This window comes from Pelophylax lessonae (genome assembly GCF_965119305.1).
Source record: "Pelophylax lessonae genome assembly, chromosome: 13".
Classification (NCBI taxonomy): Eukaryota; Metazoa; Chordata; class Amphibia; order Anura; family Ranidae; genus Pelophylax; species Pelophylax lessonae.
Window position 1 is genome coordinate 113,705,238 of NC_138780.1, and position 27,743 is coordinate 113,732,980.

General features: G+C 42.3%; 1 protein-coding gene across 1 annotated transcript; it reads left to right on the forward strand.

Moving 5' to 3' along the window:
• Positions 1–3,010: 3,010 nt before the first annotated feature.
• CCDC177 (coiled-coil domain containing 177) lies at positions 3,011–27,045 on the forward strand. Its single transcript, XM_082275477.1, has 2 exons — positions 3,011–3,198; positions 24,911–27,045. The coding sequence occupies exon 2, from the start codon at positions 24,913–24,915 to the stop codon at positions 26,941–26,943; it is 2,031 nt and encodes a 676-aa protein (XP_082131603.1). The 5' UTR covers positions 3,011–3,198; positions 24,911–24,912; the 3' UTR covers positions 26,944–27,045.
• The last annotated feature ends 698 nt before the right edge of the window (positions 27,046–27,743 follow it).

Genomic DNA, 27,743 nt, shown 5'->3' on the forward strand with positions numbered 1-27,743 from the left:
AATTGTACTCCGAGATATTCCAACACTTGCGTTGGGCACATTTGACTCTTCTGATAATTGATTAGCCAACCAAAACGAGTGAGCGTTTCGCAGGTCAGAGCTACCTGACCGAGAACGAAACTCCTGGAGGGCCCGAGCAGTAGTATGTCATTGAGGTAATTGAATATCTGCACCCCTTCAATTCTCAACAGCGCGATGATAGCCGACAATACTTTTGAAAATGTTCTGGGAGCAGTGCAGAGGCTGAACGAAAGACACTGAAGCTGGAAATGCCAACCTTCTATGACGAACCTATGAGAACGTGTAAGTAGGCATCTGCCAAATTGATGGAAGCCATCCAATTGCCTTCTCTTACAACAGAGATTATCATCTGCAAAGACTCCATCTTGAAAGGTGACACCTTTAAAAAAGAATTTAAACATTTCAAATCTAAGACTGGCCTGAAACCTCCTAATGCCTTTGCCACCAAAAATAAAAGGGAATAAACTGCTTTCCCCCATTCTTGCCTTGGAACCGGAAGAACGGCATTTGCCGCTAGCAAATCTTTTACATATGTTAGCAAACATTGTCTCTTGACAGAGGTTGGAACTATGGTCTCCACAAACCCGCTTCAAATGATGGTTAGAATCCAGGCGTCTTGAACTTTGTCCGCCCAGGCGCCCCCAAAATGAGCTAGTACAGTTCATATTCCTATCGCACACCTTAATGGTTTGTAGGCACCTGTATACTGGGTGCTGAAGCGATCACCAGCTGGCCACTGGATCAGTTACAAGTAAATACATATTCGCCAGCACACCAAGCATCTTGCAAAAGCAGTCCAAAAGTTGTCTTCACAAACTGCTGTCTTCACAAACTGTAAAAGAAAAGGATTCCCAGCTCCGACCACCTCTTCCGAAAATTCGGCCTTTAAATCAGCCACCCAAACTCTGAGGGCTCCCGCCACAGAAGTAAGTGCTACAGAATGTAAGCCTGCATGCCGCTCCTGCCAGGGCATACATTCTTTTTAAATATGTGTCAACTCTGCGATCCATTGGATCCTTAAAGGAGACTGAATCTTCTAACAGAAGTGTGACATAACGAGCCAAACTTTTCAATGAAGCATCCACTCTAGGTGTATTGTCCCATACTTCCGCGTCCTTATCGCTGAAGGGATATAACTTCAAGACCCTATTGTGGACATTAATCTTCTTGTCAGCCTCGCCAATTAGTCTTCCACAATTTCTTGAATCTCAAAAATGAGAGGAAATGAAGGAATTGACTTCTTCAAATCCGGATAATACCTGCGCAGCTTCTTGGGAGGGGAGACCTCCTCCCGCCACTTCATAGTGTCTTTGATCAACCTAGAGAGGGCTGAATTCAAAGACACCTCGAAAATCAAAGTGAAAAAATGATGCAGCAGGCTAGTCCATTTTGCTGAAATGTTTTTGCAGCAACTCAAAATGGTAGTCAGTAGTTTGTATGGTCCCCACATGCTTGTATGTATGCCTGACAATGGCGGGACATGCTCCTAATGAGACAACAGATGGTGTCCTGAGGTATTTCCTCCCAGATCTTGACCAGGACATTATTGAGCTCCTGAACAGGCTGAGGTGCAACCTGCTGGCGTTGGATGGACCGAAACATAATGTCCCAGAGGTGTTCTATTAGGTTTAGGTCAAGCAAGCATGGGGGCCATTCAATGGTATCAATTCCTTCATCCTCCAGGAACTGGCTACATACTCTCGACACATGAGGCCCTGCATTTTATCGTGCACCAGGAGGAACCCAGGACCCACGGCACCAGTGTAGGGTCCGACAATGGGTCCAAGGATTTCCTCCAAATACTTTATGGCAGCCAGGGTGCCATTGTCTAGCCTGTAGAGGCCTGTGCGTCCCTCCATGGATATGCCTCCCCAGACCATCACTGACCCACCACCAAACCTATCATGCTAAACGATGTTACAGGCAGCATAACATTCTCCACGGCTTCTCCAGACTCTTTCACGCCTGTCACATGTGCTCAGGGTGAACCTGCTCTCATCTGTAAAAAGCACAGGGTGCCAGTGGCAGGTCTGCCAATTCTGGTGTTCAATGGAAAATGCTAATCGAGTACCAGGTAGTGAGCACAGGGCCCAGACAAAGAAGTTGGGCCCTCAGGCCACCCTCATGAAGTCTATTTCTGATTGTTTGGTCAGAGACATTCACACCAGTGGCTTGCTGGAGGTCATTTTATAGGGCTCTGACAGTGCTCATCCTGTTCCTCCTTGCACAAAGGAGCAGATACCAGTCCTGCTGATGGGTTAAGGACCTTCTACAGCCCTGTCCAGCTCTCCTACAGTAAATGTCTGTCTCCTGGAATCTCCTCCATGCTCTTGAGACTGGGCTGGGAGACACAGCAAACCTTCTGGCAATGGCACATATTGATGTGCCATCCAGGAGGAATTGAACTGCCTGTGCAACCTCTATAGGGTCCAGGTCTAGGTATCGCCTCATGCTACCAGTAGTGACACTGACCCTAGCCAAATGCAAAGCTAGCTAAAAACAATCAAAGATGAGGTGAAAAGATGAGTAGGGAAAAATATGCCAGTGGCCTCCACCTGTAAAACGAATCCTGTTTTGGAGGTCATCTTATTGTTGCCCATCTAATGCACCTGTTGTTAATTTCAATAACACCAAAGCAGCTGAAACTGATTAACTGAATACCAACCCCCTCCGCTACCAAACTAACCAGATCAATATCCAAGATGTTTAATTGACATGATGCTATACTCTGATTAAAAAGCATTCCTTTATTTTTTTGAGCAGTGTATATTGAATAAAATGTACATATTGCAATGCAATTTACAGCATTTTAAGTTAACTTATTACATTTCCAAGGCCTATGTTCCCTCTCTGATTACTATTCACCATCCTGACTGTGATTCCAGGCTGTGCTATTTTTCCTCCTCCCTCCCTTTTATAAAAGCTGTTCCATGAATGCCTCCCCCCTACTGATCTTTAGTGGTGTGTATTTGTGTGTGTTTTTTCCCTGCAAGCCTCCACTCCTGCAGATCTTCCCACCAGCTGTTCTCTACTACCGCCACCTCCCTCATCTGTCCATCTGGCTGTTCTTCCCAGCGGCCTCTCCCTGTTCTCTGCTCGCTGTCCATTGCTGTGGTGCTGAAACCTCTCTTGGCTACTAACACGCCCGACACTTGATCTTGGATAGGGGGAATAAAGGTAACTGCTAATGTCGCATTGTGTGATTCACCATCCTTGCATCATATTATCACATCCTGCCCTTTGTGTAGATGATGCCGTGTCATCCAATCTCTATCCACCGACCAAGTATACACATTCCGTCAAGTACATTGTGATTAAAAGGCGTCGAATCGGGCAAGCGATCATGTAAGCTGAATGAGACCGTGACTTTTGTATGCATGTCTTATTTTTTTTTTTTGTAGCCATTTGTTCTTTTGCTTCTGGTGTTGGGTTACTTCAAGCAGCAGTCATGGGCTCCCTGTGCCCTCCTCCTTGTATCCAACTGGAATGATCCCTTACTTTCACTAAGCCAGGCAGGATTATTCAAGCATCTGGCAGAGGTGCTAAAATGGGTCTGGGATTGAGGACACAGTATGGACCATAAACAAAAAAATGTATTTTTATAAATAAATGAGTAAATGAGTTTTATTACCTGCAGCTCATTGATGTAATGCCAATATAATTTCTTGTTCTAATTTTTTAATTGTTTTATTCTTCAACCAGTGCATCATAATTATTCCTATCTGTGTGCTTTTTTTTTTTTTTTTTTTTTAATTAGACTATTTGATTTATATAAATATATATATTATATTATGACAGATTATTACATTTTTCAGCACAACCCATAGTACAGTTTATTGTCTAATTAGAGTTCTATTAACCAATGGTCAATTTCAACACCCTTGTGAGAAAGTCAACCAAATAATCACATTTATACACAGAATTCATTTCTGATGTTGCCCAGTGTGAAATGTTCAGGTATTTATTGATGTGGAGAAACTGGAAACACAGGGGACTTCATCTATCAAGGTGTCAGTGCTAAGTACTCACAACCACAAAGCCAATGCATGAAATGATTGGAATCTGTAAATTTGCATCTACTTTATAGATGCTGGAAAATAAAACAGTTCCTAGTTGGACACTTTGATACATTAGGTGCAATGTTTTCAACTGTAAACAGTTGTAGGCATACTCCGGCATACAGCAACACATTTGATCTGAATATTTCCCACTAGAGGAGGCCTCAAAAATGTTTACAGGCATAAAACTTGTCATGAAAATGATTTGGAAAGTTAATTATATCACTACTGCTTGCATCATCAATTTTGACAGAAGGGTAATGTTACAGTATCAGTAAATGCTGAGTGATCTCTGTGGCATTTCAAATTGTCAAAAATAGCCTTAGATGTAGACCCAAAGTTCATTGACTAAGGTCCTTAGTGTTAACAAGTAAAAGTTTTCTTTATGGGTCCTTATTGGGTCAGCCTTTTTAGGTGTTTCCAATGTACTGCAAAAAAATAGGAGGAAAGAGCATACAGTGGTTACTGTTTTTTTATACTATATATATATATATATATATATATATATATATATATATATATTTATATATATATGTTGTGGCAGAGCGTTGCCCTGCCAGGGTCCAGGAGGTTGTGACCCAAAATTCTCCACCGGACAGATTGAGGGGCCCCATGGGGTTTGCTTAATCCAGAGGAAACTGGCTAGGTTTCCTCATTGTTTTCTAAAGTCCAGTTGGGGACTTGGAGCCTGGAGATTTTGCAGCGATCTGGGTGGGAGGAAATCTCCAATCCTGGGACCAAGGTTTAGGATTTGCCAGGACATTGATGGTGCAGGTGTGTCTGGGTCTTTTAGTAAAGACAGGACTAAGATTCTGGGCTCCACCCCGGCAGACAGGAGGTCTGGCCCAGAAGTCAGGAGGACTCCATGTGGGAATCAGTGCAGCAAGAGGCTGTTATCTGTGTGCACCCTATAGGTGAGTGAACTGTCTGTAGGAGACAAGGGCCTGAAGTGTAAGGCCAGAGCAGCAGTGCTGCAAGAGAGAGCCAAAAGGGCTGAATGGCGTTTATGTTGATGAGAAAAGGAATGCTGAAATCCCCTGCGAGGGAAAATCAAGTTTTGTTTGCTGAACTTTCTTTTAATAAAAATGGGCAAACCTAGCCCTAAGGAAGAAACAGTGAGTGGCGGTGTCCTTAGAGTTCTACATTTGATGTGAGGCCCTGCAGTATATGTATATATAGGATCTCACAAAAATGAGTACACCCCTCACATTTTTGTAAATATTTTATTATATAATTTCTTGTGACAACACTGAAGAAATGACACTTTGCTACAATGTAAAGGAGTGAGTGCACATCTTGTATAACAGTGTAAATTTGCTGTCCCCTCAAAATAACTCAACACAGCCATTAATGTCTAAACCGCTGGCAACAAAAGTGAGTACACCCCTAAGTCAAAATGTCCAAATTGGACCCAAAAGTGACAATATTTTGTGTGGCCATCATTATTTTCCAGCGCTGCCTTAAAATGTCTCTAGGGCATGGAGTTCACCAAAGCTTCACAGGTTGCAACTTGACCTGTGTCCTCCTCCATCATGGAGCTGGTGGATGTTAGAGACCTTGCGCTCCTCCACCTTCCGTTTGAGGATGCCCCACAGATGCTCAATAGGTCTGGAGACATGCTTGGCCAGTCCATCACCTTTACCCTCAGCTTCTTTATCAAAGCAGTGGTCTTCTTGGAGGTGTGTTTGGGGTCGTTATCATGTTGGAAAATTTCCCTGCGGCTCAGTCTCTGAAGGGAGGGGATCATGCTTTGCTTCAGTATGTCACAGTACACGTTGGCATTCATGGTTCCCTCAATGAACTGCAGCTCCCCAGTGCCAGCAGAACTCATGCAGCCACAGATCATGACACTCCCACCACAATGCTTGACTGTAGGCAAGACACACTTGTCTTTGTTCTCCTCACCTGGTTGCTGCCACACATGCTTGACACCATCTGAACCAAATACGTTTATCTTGGTCACATCAGACCAAAGGACATGGTTCCAGTAATCCATGTCCTTAGTCTGCATGTCTTCAGCTAACTGTTTGCAGGCTTTCTTGTGCATCATCTTTAGAAGAGGCTTCCTTCTGGGATGACAGCCTTACAGACCAATTTGATGCAGTGTGCAGTGTATGGTCTGAGCACTGACAGGCTGACCCCCACCCCTTCAACCTCTGCAGCAATGCTGGCAGCACGTATACGTCTAGTTTCCAAAGACAACCTCTGGATTTAACGCTAAGCACGTGCACTCAACTACTTTGTTAAACCATGGCGAGGCCTTTTCTGAGTGGAACCTGTTCTGTTAAACTGCTGTATGGTCTTGGCCACCGTGCTGCAGCCCAGGGTCTTGGCAATCTTCTTATAGCCTAGGCCATCCTTATGTAGAGCAACAATTCTTTTTTTCAGATCCTCAGAGAGTTCTTTGCCATGAGGTGCCATGTTGAACTTCCAGTGACCAGTATGAGAGAGTGAGAGCGATAACACCAAATTTAACACACCTGCTCCCCATTCACACCTGAGACCTTGTAACAGTAAGGCCCCTTTCACACATGCTGTCCGTTTGTCCGTTTTTCATCCATCCGTTGATGGATGAAAAACGGACATCAATGCATCTCTATGTAAAAACGGATGACAACTGATGATCATCAGTTAACATTCGTTTTCATCTACTTCCGTCAATGTCCGTTTTTTTGAACGGATGAATGCCCTATTTTTCATCCATCAAAAAAAAGGATCGGACGAAAACGGATGACAACGGATGAAAAACGGATGTCAACTGATGACAACGGATGAAAAACTGATGTCAACTGATGACAACGGATGAAAAACGGACAACAATGGATGAAAAACGGATGAAAAACGGATAACAACTGATGAAAAACGGATGAAAAACGGATAACAACTGATGAAAACCGGATGAAAAACGGATAACAACTGACGAAAAATGGATGACAACTGACGAAAAACGGATGAAAAGCGAATAAAAAACGGATGGAAAAACTGATACATTTGACGTGACTGAACTGATGAACTGAACGGACCGTATGTGTGAAAGGGCTCTAATGAGTCACATGACACCGGGGAGGGAAAATGGCTAATTGGGCCCAATTTGGACATTTTCACTTAGGGGTGTACTCACTTTTGTTGCCAGAGGTTTAGACATTAATGGCTGTGTGTTGAGTTATTTTGAGGGGACAGTAAATTTACACTGTTATACAAGCTGTACACTCACTACTTTACATTGTAGAAAAGTGTAATTTCTTCAGTGTTGTCACATGAAAAGATAAAAGATATAAAAAAAAAATTCACAAAAATGTGAGGGGTGTACTCATTTTGTGAGATACTGTATATATCAACGTAAAAGGAAGATAGCTCCATAAGGGATTCTTAGAATTTTTAGATTTTGATAAGAAGCGTTAAGACTTGTTCATATGGTAAAGCTGAAAGACCAGAGCATTTAAATAACCTTCAAATATTTCTACTTTTAGCCATTATTTATTTATACTTTAGTTGAAATTGAACATTGAGATGCTCAAGGCGGTAGCATAGCCTACATGTTCAGTATTTAAGTTTTTTACGCAAGCATTGATGAAGTGCACCAGTCAACACTAACCCTAACTGAAAGTTGATAGTGGTGTACCTATAGTCATGGAAACTCACACAGTTGCTTTTAGGCTTAAGGGTGGGAGGGATTCGCTATAGTAAACTCTTAGGCCCCTTTCCCACGGGACGGATCCGTCCGATCGGAGTCCGTCTGTTCAGCTGGGGCTCTCTCCGCTGATCCCCGCTGAGCAGGTGGATGACAGGTACTGTCCGCTATGTAGAGCAGACAAGGCCGGAGCCCGCTCTCCTCTATGGCACGGTTGTATAAAAACGGACTGCATGTCTGTTTCCATCCGATTGACATCTGATCCCACCCGCTGGACGGATGGCAAACGTATCGCCATACGTCTGTTTTCTTGTCGGATTGGATGCCCAGGGCTGCTGTTAGAAATCACAGGGCACCGTACAGCTTTCCTGATGGGACCCCCCAACCTGCAAAAATGGGAAAACTATATTTTCAGAAAAAATACATCAAAATCATTATTAGTGGAGACAAACATTCCGTCATACATAAAAAACATAAATTCCATCTTTAAGCCATAATTCTCCCCAAACAATAAAGCACATATTCCACAAACTCCCACCCCCATTCCCGCCCCCCAGCTAAAATCCCAACTGAATTCCCCCTCCAAGAACAAACCTTTGCCCCCACCCCCAATCCTGCCCCCCAGCTCAAATCCCACCTGAATCCCCTCTCCTAGCACAAATCTCCCTCACCCCAAAAAAATCACTCGCCTAGCACATATTCTCTTTCTCAAACTTTCTATCCTAGCACAAATCTTATCCCCCAAATCCCCCCTGCCAGCACAAATCCCCCCCAATCCCTCCTATTAGCCCAAGTTTACCCACCCCCTCCTGGCATAAACATCCCCTCTCCTGGTTCAACCCTCGCCCCCTCCCCCCCCCCCCCATTTTTTCTTCTAACACATATCCCCCCTCCCCAAATCGCCATTACATTTCCCATCACAGATAGCTGCCCACCCCCCTCCCCCAACTTACAGGGGGAAGCTACTTAAAGCCAAGAGGAGGTGCACTGTGTTGTGCTCACCCCTCCTATTAGAAGAGCGCTGGTCTATACAGCACATAAGACCGGATCACTCTTACTGTAGATCGCATTGTACTCACACACACTGCTTCCTATCTCCTCCAAGGGCTGCTCACCTCCCGGCAGCAGGAAATGTGGATAGGGGGCAGTGTGTGTACAATACGATCTACGGTAAGAGTGATCCAGTCTCATGTGCTGTATAGACCAGCACTCTTCTGATAGGAGGGGAGAGCACAACACAGCACACCTTCACCCGGGCCTTTTCTCTCTGTCTCTTCTCTCTCGGCTCCAGGCTGCCATCTCCTTGTCCTGGCTGTGAGTGTGGGCGGGTGACAGGGGAAGAAGCTGGGCAGCAGCCTGCCAGGGGGGGGGGGGGGGGGCAGAACTGAAATCTGGGTGGGCACAACCCACTCCAGCACCCCCTAAATCCAGTTATGTGTGTCTCTCACCAAGCAACTGAAAGCTGATGGGAGGGAAAGAGCGAGAATCTGGCTTTTAGTTGCTGGGTGAGAGACAGAAAGGGCATTGTTCCTTCTCTGCTCCACTGATGCTCCTGCTGTCCGTGCCCCTTGTGTGCCCTGGCCCCCTACAAGAGGACCAGTGGTCCCCCCTATCAGCCAGGTGGGTATCAGTGGACACATGTCCGCTGATATCCGCCTCCCCATGGAGGACATTGGTTTGCCTGTTTTTGGTCCACCTGAAAAACGGACAGGAAGACCCGATCGGTCTGATTGTGTGAAAGGGGCCTTAGACTGGATCTCCCTGTACTGGTACACAACAGGGAGAAACCAGTAGGGAGGCTGTTTAGGCAAATTAAATATAGGACATCTGTGTGCCTGAGAGGATAACACAAATCCAGTCCTGTATCAATATGGGTTGCAGAGGTTGAAGTTTCGGCTGACCCTGTGGAGTCTTTGCTAGTCACAGTTTCCCATCTGGTAGTAGATTTATCAACTTTACAGCTTTCGGGGCAGCCTGGCCAACATTCTGAAACATACCCTGTATGCCTAATAGTCTTCCTAGGCCCCCCTTCAAATTGGAGCGACTTTTCATCCTAGTTGCATCCCATTGCCAGCAATCGCTCTGTTCAAATCGGTGCAACGCCAATTTTGAGGTGTCGCATCAATTTGAAAAAGTAGTACATGCACTACTTTTGGTGGTTTCGGGTGCGACTTGAATAGATATCCATGCATGAAGCTGCACAAATGTTTTCAAAGTCGCTACCGAAGTTGCACTAAGATGCGGCTTTGAAATTGTGTGATTTCAGATGAAGTCGCATGATTTCAAAGCCGCAGCCAAGGTGAACAGGGGCTAAAGGATGTAAACCAATCTCAAAGTATCTCCTATGCTAAACTGATGAGACTGTTGAGGTTTGTAAAAAGCCAATGTTGAAAAGAATTTGTATTGGGGTTATAGAGTAAATGTATGCAGGAGCAATAAGAATGATGCAATAATATAAAATATAATTTATAAAAGTTATTACTATTAATATTATTATTATTGCTACTACAATACTTCCTTTTACCTAACTTCTTAGTAGACCACCACTTTCAGAACTTGTTTGCTGTAGTAATGAATGGGGTGGGAGGGCTCAGAATTGACACCGAGACCCTGAGATCTCGTACTCCTAAAATGATCAAATAATGCTGAAAAAGACTGGTTAGCTATTGAGGGCAGATTAGTTAGATGGAAAAGGGTTAAAAGTTAATTCCCTGCACTGCTGTTCTTCCCTAGCAAATTAAATTGACAGCAACAGTCAGTAGTCAGTAGTAGTGTGCTGACTATGTAAACAGCGTTCCTTTTACCTTCAGCCCCTGTTCACAATGGCATGATTTGACAGGTTAAATTGCATGTCAAATCGCAGCCTATTGCCGGCAATGGGAGCATCCCAATCGGTGCGATGCTGAACTTGTAGCATAGCATCAATTTCCAAAAGTAGTTCCTGCACTACTTTTGGCGACTTTGGGGCGATTTCAATAGACATCTGTGCATTGAACCCCCACAGTTGCCCCTGAAGTTGGACTGAAATGTGGCTTTGAAATCTTCATCTGAACTCACACGATTTCAATGCTGTGTTCAGTGTGAAAGAGGGCTTAAAGTGCGTTGTGAGTGAAATATAGAAATGCAGATCAAAGGAAATTAGGTGAACTTCCAGACACAGAACACATGCAAAGATTTTTAGATAGTTTTGTTAGTTTGATGATTGATCAGAGCTCTGCTTTAACCATAGCAATCAACCAGGTGATTCTTTTCATTTGTCAACCTGAATGCAGCTACTTTCTTGTAGTAACACTGGTGATAACACGTTCCTGTAGTAACACTGGTGATAACAATCGTGGTAACACTGGTGATAATACTGGTAGTAACACTGGTGATAACACGGTCTTGTAATAACACTGGTGATAACAATCGTGGTAACACTGGTGATAATATTGGTAGTCACACTGGTGATAACACGGTCTTGTAGTAACACTGGTGATAATACTGGTAGTCACACTGGTGATAACACTGTCTTGTAGTCACACTGGTGATAACACTGTCCTGTAGTAACACTGGTGATAACACGGTCTTGTAGTAACACTGGTGATAACATGGTCTTGTAGTAACACTGGTGATAACAATCGTGGTAACACTGGTGATAATACTGGTAGTAACACTGGTGATAACACGGTCTTGTAATAACACTGGTGATAACAATTGTGGTAACACTGGTGATAATATTGGTAGTCACACTGGTGATAACACGGTCTTGTAGTAACGCTGGTGATAACAATCATGGTAACACTGGTGATAATATTAGTAGTCACACTGGTGATAACACTGTCTTGTAGTAACACTGGTGATAATACTGGTAGTCACACTGGTGATAACACTGTCCTGTAGTAACACTGGTGATAACACGGTCTTGTAGTAACACTGGTGATAACATGGTCTTGTAGTAACACTGGTGATAACAATCGTGGTAACACTGGTGATAATACTGGTAGTAATACTGGTGATAACACGGTCTTGTAATAACACTGGTGATAACAATCGTGGTAACACTGGTGATAATATTGGTAGTCACACTGGTGATAACACGGTCTTGTAGTAACACTGGTGATAATACTGGTAGTCACACTGGTGATAACACTGTCTTGTAGTCACACTGGTGATAACACTGTCCTGTAGTAACACTGGTGATAACACGGTCTTGTAGTAACACTGGTGATAACATGGTCTTGTAATAACACTGGTGATAACAATTGTGGTAACACTGGTGATAATATTGGTAGTCACACTGGTGATAACACGGTCTTGTAGTAACGCTGGTGATAAAAATCATGGTAACACTGGTGATAATATTAGTAGTCACACTGGTGATAACACTGTCTTGTAGTAACACTGGTGATAATACTGGTAGTCACACTGGTGATAACACTGTCCTGTAGTAACACTGGTGATAACACGGTCTTGTAGTAACACTGGTGATAACATGGTCTTGTAGTAACACTGGTGATAACAATCGTGGTAACACTGGTGATAATACTGGTAGTAATACTGGTGATAACACGGTCTTGTAATAACACTGGTGATAACAATCGTGGTAACACTGGTGATAATATTGGTAGTCACACTGGTGATAACACGGTCTTGTAGTAACACTGGTGATAAGAATCGTGGTAACACTGGTGATAACACAGTCTTGTAGTAACACTGGTGATAACAATTGTGGTAACACTGGTGATAATATTCGTAGTCACACTGGTGATAACACTGTCTTGTAGTAACACTGGTGATAATACTGGTAGTCACACTGGTGATAACACTGTCCTGTAGTAACACTGGTGATAACACGGTCTTGTAGTAACACTGGTGATAACACGGTCTTGTAGTAACACTGGTGATAACACGGTCTTGTAGTAACGCTGGTGATAACAATCGTGATAATATTGGTAGTCACACTGGTGATAACACTGTCTTGTAGTAACACTGGTGATAATATTGGTAGTCACACTGGTGATAACACTGTCTGTAGTAACACTGGTGATAACATGGTCTTGTAGTAACACTGCTGATAACAATCGTGGTAACACTGGTGATAATACTGGTAGTAATACTGGTGATAACATGGTCTTGTAATAACACTGGTGATAACAATCGTGGTAACACTGGTGATAATATTGGTAGTCACACTGGTGATAACACGGTCTTGTAGTAACACTGGTGATAAGAATCGTGGTAACACTGGTGATAACACGGTCTTGTAGTAACACTGGTGATAACATTCCTGGTAACACTGGTGATAATATTGGTAGTCACACTGGTGATAACACTGTCTTGTAGTAACACTGGTGATAATACTGGTAGTCACACTGGTGATAACACTGTCCTGTAGTAACACTGGTGATAACACGGTCTTGTAGTAACACTGGTGATAACACAGTCTTGTAGTAACACTGGTGATAATACTGGTAGTCACACTGGTGATAACACGGTCTTGTAGTAACACTGGTGATAACATGGTCTTGTAGTAACACTGGTGATAACAATCGTGGTAACACTGGTGATAATACTGGTAGTAATACTAGTGATAACATGGTCTTGTAATAACACTGGTGATAACAATCGTGGTAACACTGGTGATAATATTGGTAGTCACACTGGTGATAACATGGTCTTGTAGTAACACTGGTGATAACAATCGTGGTAACACTGGTGATAATATTGGTAGTCACACTGGTGATAACACTGTCTTGTAGTAACACTGGTGATAATACTGGTAGTCACACTGGTGATAACACTGTCCTGTAGTAACACTGGTGATAACACGGTCTTGTAGTAACACTGGTGATAACACGGTCTTGTAGTAACACTGGTGATAACACGGTCTTGTAGTAACGCTGGTGATAACAATCGTGATAATATTGGTAGTCACACTGGTGATAACACTGTCTTGTAGTAACACTGGTGATAATATTGGTAGTCACACTGGTGATAACACTGTCTGTAGTAACACTGGTGATAACATGGTCTTGTAGTAACACTGCTGATAACAATCGTGGTAACACTGGTGATAATACTGGTAGTAATACTGGTGATAACATGGTCTTGTAATAACACTGGTGATAACAATCGTGGTAACACTGGTGATAATATTGGTAGTCACACTGGTGATAACACGGTCTTGTAGTAACACTGGTGATAAGAATCGTGGTAACACTGGTGATAACACGGTCTTGTAGTAACACTGGTGATAACATTCCTGGTAACACTGGTGATAATATTGGTAGTCACACTGGTGATAACACTGTCTTGTAGTAACACTGGTGATAATACTGGTAGTCACACTGGTGATAACACTGTCCTGTAGTAACACTGGTGATAACACGGTCTTGTAGTAACACTGGTGATAACACAGTCTTGTAGTAACACTGGTGATAATACTGGTAGTCACACTGGTGATAACACGGTCTTGTAGTAACACTGGTGATAACATGGTCTTGTAGTAACACTGGTGATAACAATCGTGGTAACACTGGTGATAATACTGGTAGTAATACTAGTGATAACATGGTCTTGTAATAACACTGGTGATAACAATCGTGGTAACACTGGTGATAATATTGGTAGTCACACTGGTGATAACATGGTCTTGTAGTAACACTGGTGATAACAATCGTGGTAACACTGGTGATAATATTGGTAGTCACACTGGTGATAACACTGTCTTGTAGTAACACTGGTGATAATACTGGTAGTCACACTGGTGATAACACTGTCCTGTAGTAACACTGGTGATAACACGGTCTTGTAGTAACACTGGTGATAACACGGTCTTGTAGTAACACTGGTGATAACACGGTCTTGTAGTAACGCTGGTGATAACAATCGTGGTAACACTGGTGATAATATTGGTAGTCACACTGGTGATAACACGGTCTTGTAGTAACACTGGTGATAACACGGTCTTGTAGTAACACTGGTGATAATACTGGTAGTCACACTGCTGATCACACACAGGGGTGCGTACAATGCTCATCTTTTATTTATTTATGTAAAATTGTTATCCCATATGGAACAATACTATTAATGTATCTCCTGGATCTGGAGTTTGGCTTTATTTGTTAGTGTATCCAAATCTGCTAGTGCATTTAATACTCCCCTCCCTCCAGACTGACAATGTTGCTGTCAAAAGGTGTCTCTGTTGCTCCTTAATACAGAGTAAAGGCACACTAATGCAGGGAGGTGTGTTCCTGGTTGGATTGCGAGGTGAAAAAAGCCTAAAAAAAGAAAACTGATGCAGCCGCTACATCTAATGATTGGTAAAAATCCACTCCACTCTGGAAGGTTTACCCCCTACATGACCAGGGCATTTTTGTTGTTCAGCACTGCGCTACTTTACCTGACAATTTCGTGGTCATGCAATACCGTACGCAAATTACATTTTTATCAGTATTTTCACCCAAATAGAGTTTTCTTTTGTTAGTATTTGATCACCACTGAGTTTCCTATTTTTTGTGAGATAAACTAAAAAAGGCCAAATTAAAAATGTCCAATAAAATCATATTTTGCCATAAATTTAGGCCAAAATGTATTCTGCTACACCTCTTTGGTAAAAGAAAATTCCCAGCAAGGGTATATTAAATGGTTTGTGTGAAAGTTAAAACGCCTACAAACTATGGGATACATACTGTATTTATCTAAAAATTAAACAGTCTGATGTACTGACTGCCTATCTAATTTCTTGAGGCCTTAAAATGCCAGGACAGTACAAATGAGCGCTTTTTGGAAAGTAGACAGACTGAGGCATTAAGTAAGAGGTATAGCGAGTTATTTGAAGTTGTAATTTTATGTCACAATTTTTTTTATATTAAGAAATTGAATAAAACTTGTTTTTTTCACATTTTTTTTTTTTTTTACATACCCATCACCAGTTAAGTACAGCAACAGCATATAACTGATGTGGCGGTGTTCAGGGACATTGACTGGTGATAGTATGATAAAAAAAGAAATAACTAAATAAATAATAAAATGCTTTATTCAGTTCAGTGTCACCATAGTAACATTGTACTACTCAGAGAGTGATCAGGGTTTTTTTTTTACACTTTGGGTTAACCATTTATGACAGCTGTGATCACTAGTGATCTGTGATTGGCTACAGGTAAATAAATGGTTCAGGGTGCTGTGATTGGCCCAGGTACCATGTGATAGCTATGGACCAATTGCAGCATAGAAAACACAGCTTTTAATAATATTGGGAGGGTTGCACTGCACCTCCGTTAGCCGGAGCAGGTAAGATGACATACATATACAGATTTTGCTTGCACTAACATTATAAGCACCGTTGCTGTTACATCTTTGGTTTTGGGTTTAATACTGCTTTAACCACTTAAGCTCCGGAAGATTTTACCCCCTTCTTGACCAGGGCCTATTTTGCGTTTCGCGACTGCGTGAATTTAACGGACAATTGCGCGGTCGTGCGACGCTGTACCTAAATGAATTTGACGTCCTTTTTTTCCCACAAACAGAGCTTTCTTTTGGTGGTATTTGATCACATGTGCGATTTTTTGATCATGCGCTATAAACAAAAAAAGAGCGCCAATTTTGCAAAAATAACAATATTTTTCAAATTTTTTTATATGAAATTCCCCCCATAAAAATGTAAAAATCAAAATTTTTTTACATTTTCAGCCAATTTGTTTTATGCTACATATGTTTGGTAAAAAAATTCCAAAAAGCGTATTTTGATTGGTTTGCGCAAAAGTTATCGCGTTTACTAACAAAGGGAAAGATTTTGTGATTTTTGTTGTTTTTTTTTTTTTAACACGTAATGGTGGCGATCTGCGATTTTTTTTGCGGTACTGCGACATTGCGGCGGACAGATAGGACCCTTGACTGACATTTTTAACACTTTTGGGGTTACCAGTGACATTTCTACAGTAATCAATGCTATACATATGCACTGTTACTGTAAAATGACACTGGCAGTGAAGGGGTTAACTTTTTTTGAGAGGGAGGGGTTATGTGTGTCCCTAGGGGCGTGATTCTAACTGTGATTGGCTGTGGCTTGAGGTCCAGGAACAGTGATCAACGGTCCTACATAGCAGAACCGTATGATCACCATTCATACACCATTCATACACAGGGGAGAATGACATTAGCCGCCTGCCTTTCTCCCTCTGCACCAGACGATCGCGAGTGACCAGCGGACATCGGGTCTCGCTCCCTAGACCTGGGTCCTCGCTGGGTCTCGCTCCCTAGACCCTCACAGGCTAGCGACGTAGTACTACGTCGCTAGCCTGTGAGGGGCTGACCGCCGCAGTAAATAGTCGTGCGGTGGTCGGCAAGCGGTTAATACTATTTGGAACCCTTGTAGTTGTCTCGTGTAGTTGAGAATGCAGTGTCTACACTGCTAATCTCTACTTGAAATGCAAAGTATTTAACAAAGTATGTTAATTATTTAAGACTTGTTATCACGGATGTGTTGTGCTATGTTGTTATATTAGAGTAATCCAAACTAAGCATCTTTGCTAAAACTAATTAGCTGGGGCTTCTAAATCTAAATAGAGATAGAGAAATAAACAGACCAGAGTTTAAATTATATTTGGGCCACAGAGGGGAACTTTAAGAACTTTACGTCTACATCAGTGGCGTATCTAACCCTATTTGACACACAGGGAGGATCATTTGTTTTTCACACTTCCCTTAATACAACAAAATGATTTTTATTAATACACATGAAATCAGATAATATTGTATGTAGTCTGATGTATGCCAAGGTCCAACATCCCTAATGATTACATTCAAAACAAAAAAATGTAAAATGGGATTTTTCAGGCACCAAAAAATAAAAATAAAATAAAAAAATCACAAATTATAAAAATAATACATTTGTATTAAAAAGTTCATAAAGACATTCATAAAAACAACTTGGCTGATTTGGATGGTCTACAATTAGCTGGTAATACCGATTATATCAACACCACCACCTAACACCACACATGTCCCCAGTTTATATGAAATGCAGTCAAACTTTGACAAATTGTTACATATGTAACCCAACGTGTTTCGATTTTGAATTCATCTTCAGGGGTATGTCATGCATTTTATACAGTCAATACATACAGCCTATATAGTTATAGTCTAAGCCCCCAAATGAAATAATTGGTCCATGGGTTGTTGGTAACCCCAATAGTGAAAAGAAAAGTACAAGGGGTGCCAGGATTCCCCCAACAAGGACTGTTATCAGAAAACAGGACAGAAGGTGGTTGCCCAGATAGAAAGTAATTGTGCTGCAAGTTTGAAAATGACTCGCTAAGCTATTGCTAGACTTGCCAGGCTTTACAAGTTTGTTGTACAATTACAGCAAGTCTGCATTACATGATTCCAGATCTACTTTCTCTGCAAACATTCTGCAAGTAGGCTGCAAGTTCTGGTTCAGTTATGTTGTGCAATAGTCATCCCACCACAGGGGTCACTGTGGCCGAATTTTCATGTTATAGAATTGCAGAGTTCTTGCTGTAGACTCATCACTGCAACTTTGCTCTTGCTAGGGACTTGCTATGCAAATATGCTACAAATTGGAAAAGTGTCAACTAGAACCTGTGCTTCATTTGCTCTACAAGTGTACAACTTGCCAGTAAAAATGTGCAGCAAATTAACAAGACTTACAATTCAACACTGCCACAAATGTGTGGCAAGTTATCCTTGCTATCTGTGTGGACATTATAAGCAGATCCATGAAGGTCTTACCTCATGCATCAACAAGCTTCTACTACCCAGGGATAATATCCAGATGGACGCAATGACAGCAGCAGAAGACTGACCCACTCCAATCAAACTACTGTATACAGTATATGCAAAAAGTAGTGGGAGTGGGATAAATCATCTGACCAACAAGCACTAATGGGAGGCTAGTACTGCGGCACCAAACAATAAAATTGGGGCCAAAAGCACACAAGGAAGCAGATGCTTCCTATATCCTGTATTGTGCTCCCTGTCATTTTCAGCACAGTGACATCACTTCCTGCCTAACAACGGTGTCATCATGGTATTATCACACCCAGAAAGACACCAAAACACACTGATTCCGACTCATCGCAAATAAAGCTACAGGGAAAGGCAAGGTAATAAAGGTGGCAGCAAGAACCAACTCCACCTCTACTGGGTCTACATTTTCCCACCTCCCAACAGATGGACAACCCAGTTAAGGGAATAACATAGCCTGCTAAAATTCCCACAGTAAAAAGGGGAAGTGGAGCAGGGGCTGTGTGTGCCGGGTGCTGTCCTAAATACCACAACCTCAAGCACCAGTCCATTCATAACTGCTCCATAAATACAGTCTAGTGCATCTCTTTATAAGATGTATTGCAGTAAGAAATTTTAATAGGAGAGAGGGTAGTGCATGGAATAATTTAAAATGAGTAGCGATTAGAGGACAATCTTCTACTTATAGGGGAGTTCTGCCCCCGAAAAAAAAATTAAAAGTCAGCAGCTACACACTCTAGCTGCTGACTTTTAATATTAGGACACTTACCTGTCCTGGAATCCAGTGATGTCTTCATCAGCTGTTGGGTGCTGCCTCAGCTATTGCCAGTAAGGAAACCCGGAAGTGAAACTTGCGGCTTCATGGCTGGGTCCCTACTGTGCATGCCCAAAGTGCGCTGCACATTCTGAATGGTGCCGCGGCGGGCGAAGGAGGAGGAGGCCGGGCATGTGACATACTTTGCTGCGGCCGAGTCCACCAGAAGTAGGGATGGGTACCTGTCAAAAACAAGTACCGGCTCCCCCCGAAAGGTGCCAAATGTGGCACCGGAGGGGGGGGAGCAAACAGATAAGCAGAAGTTCCACTTTTGGGTGGAACTCCGCTTTAAGTAGTTGTGAGAGTTGGAGCAGTCTAATGACTTACACCTGGAGGCAATGAGGCAAGTCTCTGAGCAAACTAAGACATCTGATTTGACATCTGATTACCTTGCACCAGTGCCCAACTGCTGGTAACCAATGCAATCTCCAGAGTCACTACACAGTCACACAGTGAGGTCCTGAAATCATCTTCCAACAAGGTCTATCCAGGCCTTCAGCCCCTGCCACTGTTGAGGCCTCTAGAACAGCTGTACAGTGCATGGGTTCAGGTTCTTGAACCCTCCTGGGGAGAAGGAACCCAGATCTCCTGTGTTTCAGAATATTTACCACCTTTCCAGTCCCCTTCTGGGCACTCTTCTCAAGGAATTGGCTGGAGCATAATAAATATTTAGGCTGGTTATTTGAATCTCTGGAAGCTTTTTCAAGAGGCAGGGGGAAACAATCAAATTCACAGCCTGTAAATCCCTGAACAGGCTAGAACAAACTTTTACTGCTCCCTTGATTACAGAAGTAGCCAAAAACTAAACTTATCTAGCATCCTACGCTAGGAGGGTACTACATAGACGTAAACTGTACAAAAACTCAAAATGAAACAACAATTATACCAAGCAAGGTGGTATAGTTATAGAGACAGGTAGAGACAGAGAAAAAAAGAAACCAAAAAGACAAAACCAATTAATAATCGGCGGATATTCAGAGGAACTGGATTTTATCCCAGTGCCCCCCCCCCCCCACCGTTTTTTTGGGGTGAACCCTCTATAGTGCAAAAACTTAAACTTCAGCATATTATTTTTGCCAATGGGTGAATAGATATTACCCACCTGGGCAGCGTGCGTATGTATGGTCATATATACGCCTCCAAAATTAGTTTTTAGACTTACCTACATATTACAGTATACTGTAATTCAATAGATTGGGGGTCCTATCCAAAAAGATATGTTTACAATAGGAGCACTCACCACAGGGGAAAGTGTGCACATTGGTACAGGGATCTCATCCATCTTGAAGTTTGTACAGTATGTACTGTCAACTCATTTTTAACGAAGGTATGGAGCACATCTAAATGTTTTTTTGCAGTGTTTGAGAAATAAAATTACAGATTTTCAGATCTGAGGTTATGAGATGCCAGTATCTACCAATATATTTCCTCGCTTTGTCATGCGGTGCATTGTATTTTCTAATAATGCGTACTGAAGCATCCTTTTCTTTTGTAACCATGCTCTCATAACCAACATTTTAAAGCTGATGCTGCTTCCTGAAATTTACTCCCCCCTTGGCAATTGTGTCTTAGGCAGAAGTATTGGCTGTGGGGTATAAATGTAATAAGTGGCACTGAGTGAAGCTATCTGCATGCAAATTTTTATTACTCAGTTTTTCTAAATAGATTACTAGAAAGCGTTAATGTTGGTGTCAGCCAGTGCCATCTTAAGAGCATTAAAGGGCCCCGGGCAATGCAGTGCCCTGGGGCCCCCGTCTACACAATCCCCCATTGACAGCTTCCAAGTTGAGCGGCAGGGTCCAGTGAGCACACACATGGACAGGAGTCAGACTCGACTGTCCTGTGTGTGCCTGTTCCCATGGAGGCAGACAGGCATTCCTGCAGCTGCGGGCTCCCCCTCCACGGCCCAAGTGACCTGACAGCAGCGCAGGGCCGACAGGCGCTTGCCACCTGCTAAGTTTGGCAGTGGGATGCACATGGAAATTGAGACTAATGCTTGGCTGGAGCTGGATCGCTGGGCAGGTGGGGCCCCCCGGGCAAGTGGGGCCCCCGGGCAACTGCCCAGTGTGCCCATTCGGTAAGAGGGCCCTGGTGTCAGCTCAACATCCAGAAGGGTGATTTTTTGAGAGTCATATGACATGGTAAATGTCAAATTGTATGTGTTAAAACAATAAATCTTAGACATTACTGCAATAGCTCAATTGAAACATTCTAAACCAGCAAACTATGGCGGGTATATGCTACTGCCCCATCCAAGAAAAGAAAAAAAACATTTCCACCCCCCCCCCCCCGGTATAAATTGGCTTGGGAGGTGAAGGAGGAGTTGGTTCCTGCTGGGGCCTTCCAAGCCAATTTATTTGCCTTTCCCTGTAGTTTTGGCTGCGATAGGTGTGAATCAGCATGTGTCAATGTCTTTCTGGGCGTGATGACATCAGAATAGCACCATTGTCACACCAGAAGTGACGTCATCATGCCAGAAAAGATGGGGACACAATAGAAGATATAGGAAGCATATGCTTTCTTTTTTCCTTGTGTGGTTTTGGCTCCTCAGTACTTATTTCCCATTGGTGCTTGGTGGTCAGATGATTTATTCTCTTCTCACTACTTTTGGTATATATAGTTTAATCGGCATGGGTCAGTCTGCTGTTTTTGTCATATGGATGTGATCCCACTGGGTGAAAAGTGGAGTAGAAGCTTGTTGATGCATGAGGTAAGACCTTTATGGATCTGATTATAAGCCCAACCAACTTCTGTGCTGTTTTACAGTTTTTTTTAATTATTTGCCTTTATTTTTTTGTCTTAGTGCATCTCCACTTGGGGACTGGTATGCCCCTAAGGTATAATTCTTCATTTGTTGTGCTGAAAACATCCTGAAATTTATGGGAATCCTTGTGAAATGATTTTGTGAAAAGTCTATTTCGAAATTGGGTAAGACCCTGAGCTACTATGTATTTTGCTGTCATTGGGATAAATTACATGTTTCAACTTTTAGATTCATATACCATCATACTTGATTCATATTTTTAGTGTATACCCTTGTTGGGGGATTTCTTGTGCTCCTTGTGCTTTTTCCTCTCATCTCCTATTGGCATTACTTACAACCAATTATTTTATTCTGGGGGTCTGATAATTCACCATAGCCCAGTAGGTTGTGATATAAATCAGTGCTTGGACTATAACTATATAAGCTGTATGTATTGACTAATTAAAATGCATGATAACGTTTCCTGATATATGTATTTGTAGCGGTCAGAGGAGTAGGGGACCGTAATGCACAATTCAAGTACGGTACAGCAGACAGAGAGGCTGAAGCAGATACCGGCTTTATTAACCAACAGAGTATAATGGCCGGAGAATGATGTTAACAGTAATAACAGATTACATAGGTTTACAGCAAAGTTAACTGCAACGTGATACTTAAAATGCGCTCCCGCCACCGCACACACAGAAATAGAGGCTACTCTGCTATATGATCCTATCTGATTCCCGCTAACCGGGACACGTTGCTGTAATGCTCTGTCTACAGAAACCTTCTCTATGCCCTGCCACAGGTTAGCACCGGTGCACACTCACAGTTCTGTAGGTACAGCTGCTTTATCTCAGTCTCTGTGATGGTGGATGCAGTCAGGTCTCTGGATCTGTCCCTTGCTGTCTGTAGCTGCAGTCTCTTATGCACTGGTCTGGGTTTCTTTGCAGGTTGTTTATCTTGTTCTGTCCCTTGGAGGTTACTGCAGTCTGGCCCCTTGCTCTGTAACTTGCTTGAGGTGCTCTGGGATCTTCTCTCCTCTCTTTCTCTGGTTCTCAGCTGCAGTCCGTAGTACCACAGTTCAGCTCTGTCTCCTCTGGCAAGATCCTGTTGCTCTGTCCCTGGATTATACAGTCTATATGCCCTCTCAAGGCCACAGCATGCAGTACCTTTCCTCAGCTCAGTACAGCCATAGAGAGACGAACACCACACCGTCCCCGGAACTTCCTGTTCCCTCCTCCTTTCCAGAAAAGATCCCTTCACTAAAAAAAAAACACCAACAACTGTGGCTTATTCTCATTAACAACAACAGTGACATCTGGTGGCTGAAAGATGCATGACAGTCTGTGGGAATTTCTCAATAGAAGTACAGTGTAATGGAGTTTAGTCATTCAAGGGGCTGACCCCCTCCATATTTACATTCCAGTCTGACCACCAACATACCCCTGTAGAAGATAAAGTGTAACTAAAACTTTTCTATATCTATAATCCAAAACTTTTTTTTAGTTTTGGGTAGAGTGGAGAGGGATTAGAACCCTTGTCAGTTTTTATTTCTGTCTGTGCTCCCGTTAAGGTGATTCGCCCTCTCTTTTTGACTTGTTTACTATTATCATTAAAAGTGAAAGTAAAAGAAAATCCCTTTAATTTGCAGGGATTTCCTCTCACTTCCTGTTTGGCTACCTGGGGGTCCCCAAGGAATTCCTTTAATTTGCAGGGATTTCCTCTCACTTCCTGTTTGGCTATGGGAGAGAAAGTGAAGGGAAATCTCCCCAATGGGACACAGATGGTGAAAAAAAAATATGACAGGGGTTATAACCCTCCCTTGCTCTAGCCAAAACAAAAGAAAAAAAAAAGTTTTGCCTATAGTTCTACTTAAATTCAAAATCGAAACTCATTGGGTTCCACATGTAACAATTTGTCAAAGTTTGACTGTATTTAATAAAATTTTGGTGACAGGCGCTAGGTGGTTATAATATAATGGGTGTTACTGGCTAATATTAGGCCATTCATATTATCAGCCATGTTTTTTTTAATGAATGTCTTTAATGTCTTTAATACAATTATTTTTTCTTTTAACATTGTGTTTTTTTCAGTGCAAGAAAAACCCAATTTTTCAGTTTTTTGTTTTGCATGTACTGATAAAGTTAAATAAAAAACAGTGGCCAGGGAATTTTTTTTCTTTTTTAAATGTGTAAATTGTAGAGTCCTCCTACACTGGTTCTCAACCTATGGCAATCTATTGGCTGGTATATGTTGGTATTCCAATACTGAACATAATACTTTTGTAGGCATGTTACCGAAACTACAGTAGGCAGATGTCAAATTACTGTTAGTTTGATATAGCAACTTGTAGCAACTTGTAGCTAATGAAAAGAAAAACATAAACTCTTGTCAAAGACATTACTGCAAATGAGTCAACAACTGTGAAGATCCAATATAAGGTAGTAGGACTTTAATGGAATTAAAGGGAAGAGGTTTTTTCAATATGACCATAAAATGGTTGATTTCTATGTCCTTCCTGTCTTTCTCTGGATTTTCTGTACTGCAGCTAATGAAACAGTCCAAATATATGCTGTCTTTCCATTTACAAATATGCAAAGACTAGCTTGACAGATGTTTGTCTGTGGTGCATCATTTTCACAATAGTAAAAATTTGCATCTGGACCATAAATAGCAGATATCACTGGGATCAGTGACCTGCATTGCAATCTACTGTATGTGTAAAAAAACAGGTAAAATTAAATACAAAGCTTTACTTTTAATTTGATACACCAATCCATTTCTACTTTTGTAGGAGTATGATTGCTATACACAGTCTGTTGTTTATGTGTAACATTATTTATGTAAATGTTGGTCAAGTCAGAAACACTGATCTATTTTCTTTCCACCAGTAATGAAGATGGCAGAACCCACAGAGGATCCAGATGGGGAGGAAGCCTCGAGAGGGGCACCCGTGAGACAGAGAGAGCACTCTCCCATGTTGCACCTGGACCTTTATAACTTTGAGTGCCCAGACGCTGAGGGAAGTCGTTATGTGTTGACCAGTCCCCGTTCTCTGGAGGCCTGTGCTCGATGTATGGTGAAACCAGTAGAACTATTACAAAGAAGCCTCTCTGATTTAGTCAGAGAAGCTCCAGGACGATCCATGCGGGTTGCTACTGGTCTTTGTGAGGTATATGAGATAGAAAGACAGAGAAAGCTGAAAATGTGCAGGGAAGAGAGGGAACGAATTATCCGCCAAGAAAAAAGGAGAATTCTGCCTTTGGTACTGAGCAGCAGTTTAGGTTCCCCATCAAGCTCAAAAGCACCCTCTCGAGCTGAACCTGTTGTGCCTAAGAGATATGACTCTCCTCCCAGTACAGGTACACAGAGGAGCAATACCCCACTCTCTGATTCTGAAAGATCTAAATCCCTTCCTTCTAAAGGCACCCAAAGATCCAAGCCACCTCCTTCTAAAAAGCAGCAAGTACCAGTATCCAAAACTAAGAAATGCAGTACCACCCAGTCTAAAGAATACCATGGCAGTGGTGAATTGGTCACTAATGCTCCCTCAAGAAAGAGTAAAAGTCAATCTCTGGACTCTCTTCAGAAGATGAGAGATGGTTCCTCGGGTAGGACTTCTTCAGAGTCTATAACCTCATCCTACAGCGGCGACAGCCTCAGAGGCAGAACCACACAGTTTATACCAAAATCCAAGACACTAGATGCAGTAAATTCTCTTTTAGGCAGAAGCTTCAGTCTGGGAGATCTTAGTCACTCACCACACACAACAAAGAAGGTTGAGAAGATGGTCAAAGAGGTGAAGAAGAAAGGCATCCAAGAATTGCCTCAGCGAGACAAAAAAATTGCAGCAATCATGATTGCCAGACATGAAGAGGAAAACATTAGAAATGAACAGCGCTACTGGGCACACCTACAGTGGGAAACCCAGAGAAGGACGTCAGACCTGCGAAAGGAGCAAGAGGAGAGAGAGAGACACAAAGCTATACTACAAGGGCAAAAGATGCTGGAGTCCCAAATCAAGAATAGACGTGGCAAAATCTCCATGGAGGAGCTTAATTCGGCAGCCATAAACCAAAGTAAGAGTTTGCTCCATGAAGCACACATAAGGGAGCAAGGTTCAGAATTTGAAAAGCACAACAAAGTAGAGTCGGACAAAAGTAAAAAGGAAGGAAAGCAAAAAAAGGCCCACCAAGAACAAAGCACAAAATCCAAACAACTCAGTGATGAATTATCACAAGATAAGTTACTTGCTGCTCAGCAGAAGAAACAAGAGAAAGCATCACAGCAACAGGTTAATAAAATACTGCAAAACAAAATGGAGAAAATTAAGCACCAGGTACTTCTTCAAGAAATAGTCCAAAAAGAGGAATCAGATAATGACGAACTTAGAAGGTCACTTGAGAAAAACCTCCAAAAAGCACAAGAAAAGGTAGAGCAATTACAGGAGAAAAAAATTCAAGAACTGAAGAGCAGGGCACAAAAGGAAGAAATGCAAATCCAAAAAGCAAGACAGGCGGCAGAACGTAAAGAAAAGGAGCGTACAGACCATTTAAAAGAACTAGTAAGGACTGCTGAAAGGAGGCTACAACATGCATCCCAGATCGCTGATGAAGTTGTACAGCACAAAGCAAGGAAAGCTATAGAAAGCCGACTGGAAAAGGAGAAAATCCAGAGGGAGAACCGGCAAAAGGTCCTGAAAAATGAAGATATGAAGAGACAGGAGCTGCTGATGTCTATAGAAAAGAAGCTTGAGCGCAGTGAACAAATATTCAAGGAGAAGCAGAGTGTGTTAGACAATGCACGGTCAGTGGCCAGAGCTTCCTTTAATATCAGGGAGAAAGTGAGAGCTGAGACTAACATACGGACCTTTGATAAAATGGCTCTGGAAGCTGAACTGTATGCAAATATCAACAAAAAATAATGGATAAGGTTAAGTAGGTAAAGACACCTATTCTAGCAGCTCTTGATTGCAGGGTATGTTTGTCCTCTGTTACCTTCACAGTAATAATGCAATGATATCCTAAAGGCATATAAGTGTATTTTTTTAATCAATGCATTATATGGGTTCTCTGTTTACTTGTAGTCAGATTACCACGATTTATAAGTATGCAGTTGACACGAAACCCTAGATTTAACATTAGTTAGTCTGTGGCAAAGGGTTGAAGAGGTCAGCTTTCAACCTGCAAACTTTTATACCAACCCATGTTGTCTCTCAGAAGATATGACCATGGGGAAAAATTGCAGAGTGCTGTGCACTAATATGCAGCTTAAATGTGAATGCTACTGAATGTGTTCTGTAACAAGTTTGCTGTTTAGATGAACCCAGACAGGGTATTCAATGTCCTCAGTCAACAGGTTTCAGTTATACAGTGTAAATCCGGCTCTAGTTGCACACAGGGTTCCCAAGCAGCTGAGCCAGATTGTGAAGTAACATGAAATTCACGTCTCGCCAACACCCTAAACTAAGGTATGTTATAAAGGCCAGAGGCAGGAATCGCACTGCTGAGACTGGGCAAACAGTTTTTGGTAAGGCCTCTTTCACACACGTTGCCAGAGGGTGGTACAAATAAGCGGTTTAAGTGTGGTTTTACCGACCCCAACTAACTACCTAAAGCCACACATAGGGCTCAAGGTGGCTGTAGACATTCCGCAGCAAATTTAACGCACCTTTTAATTACAGGGGCAGCACTTCAATTGTGGCACATACTGTATTTTCTGGCG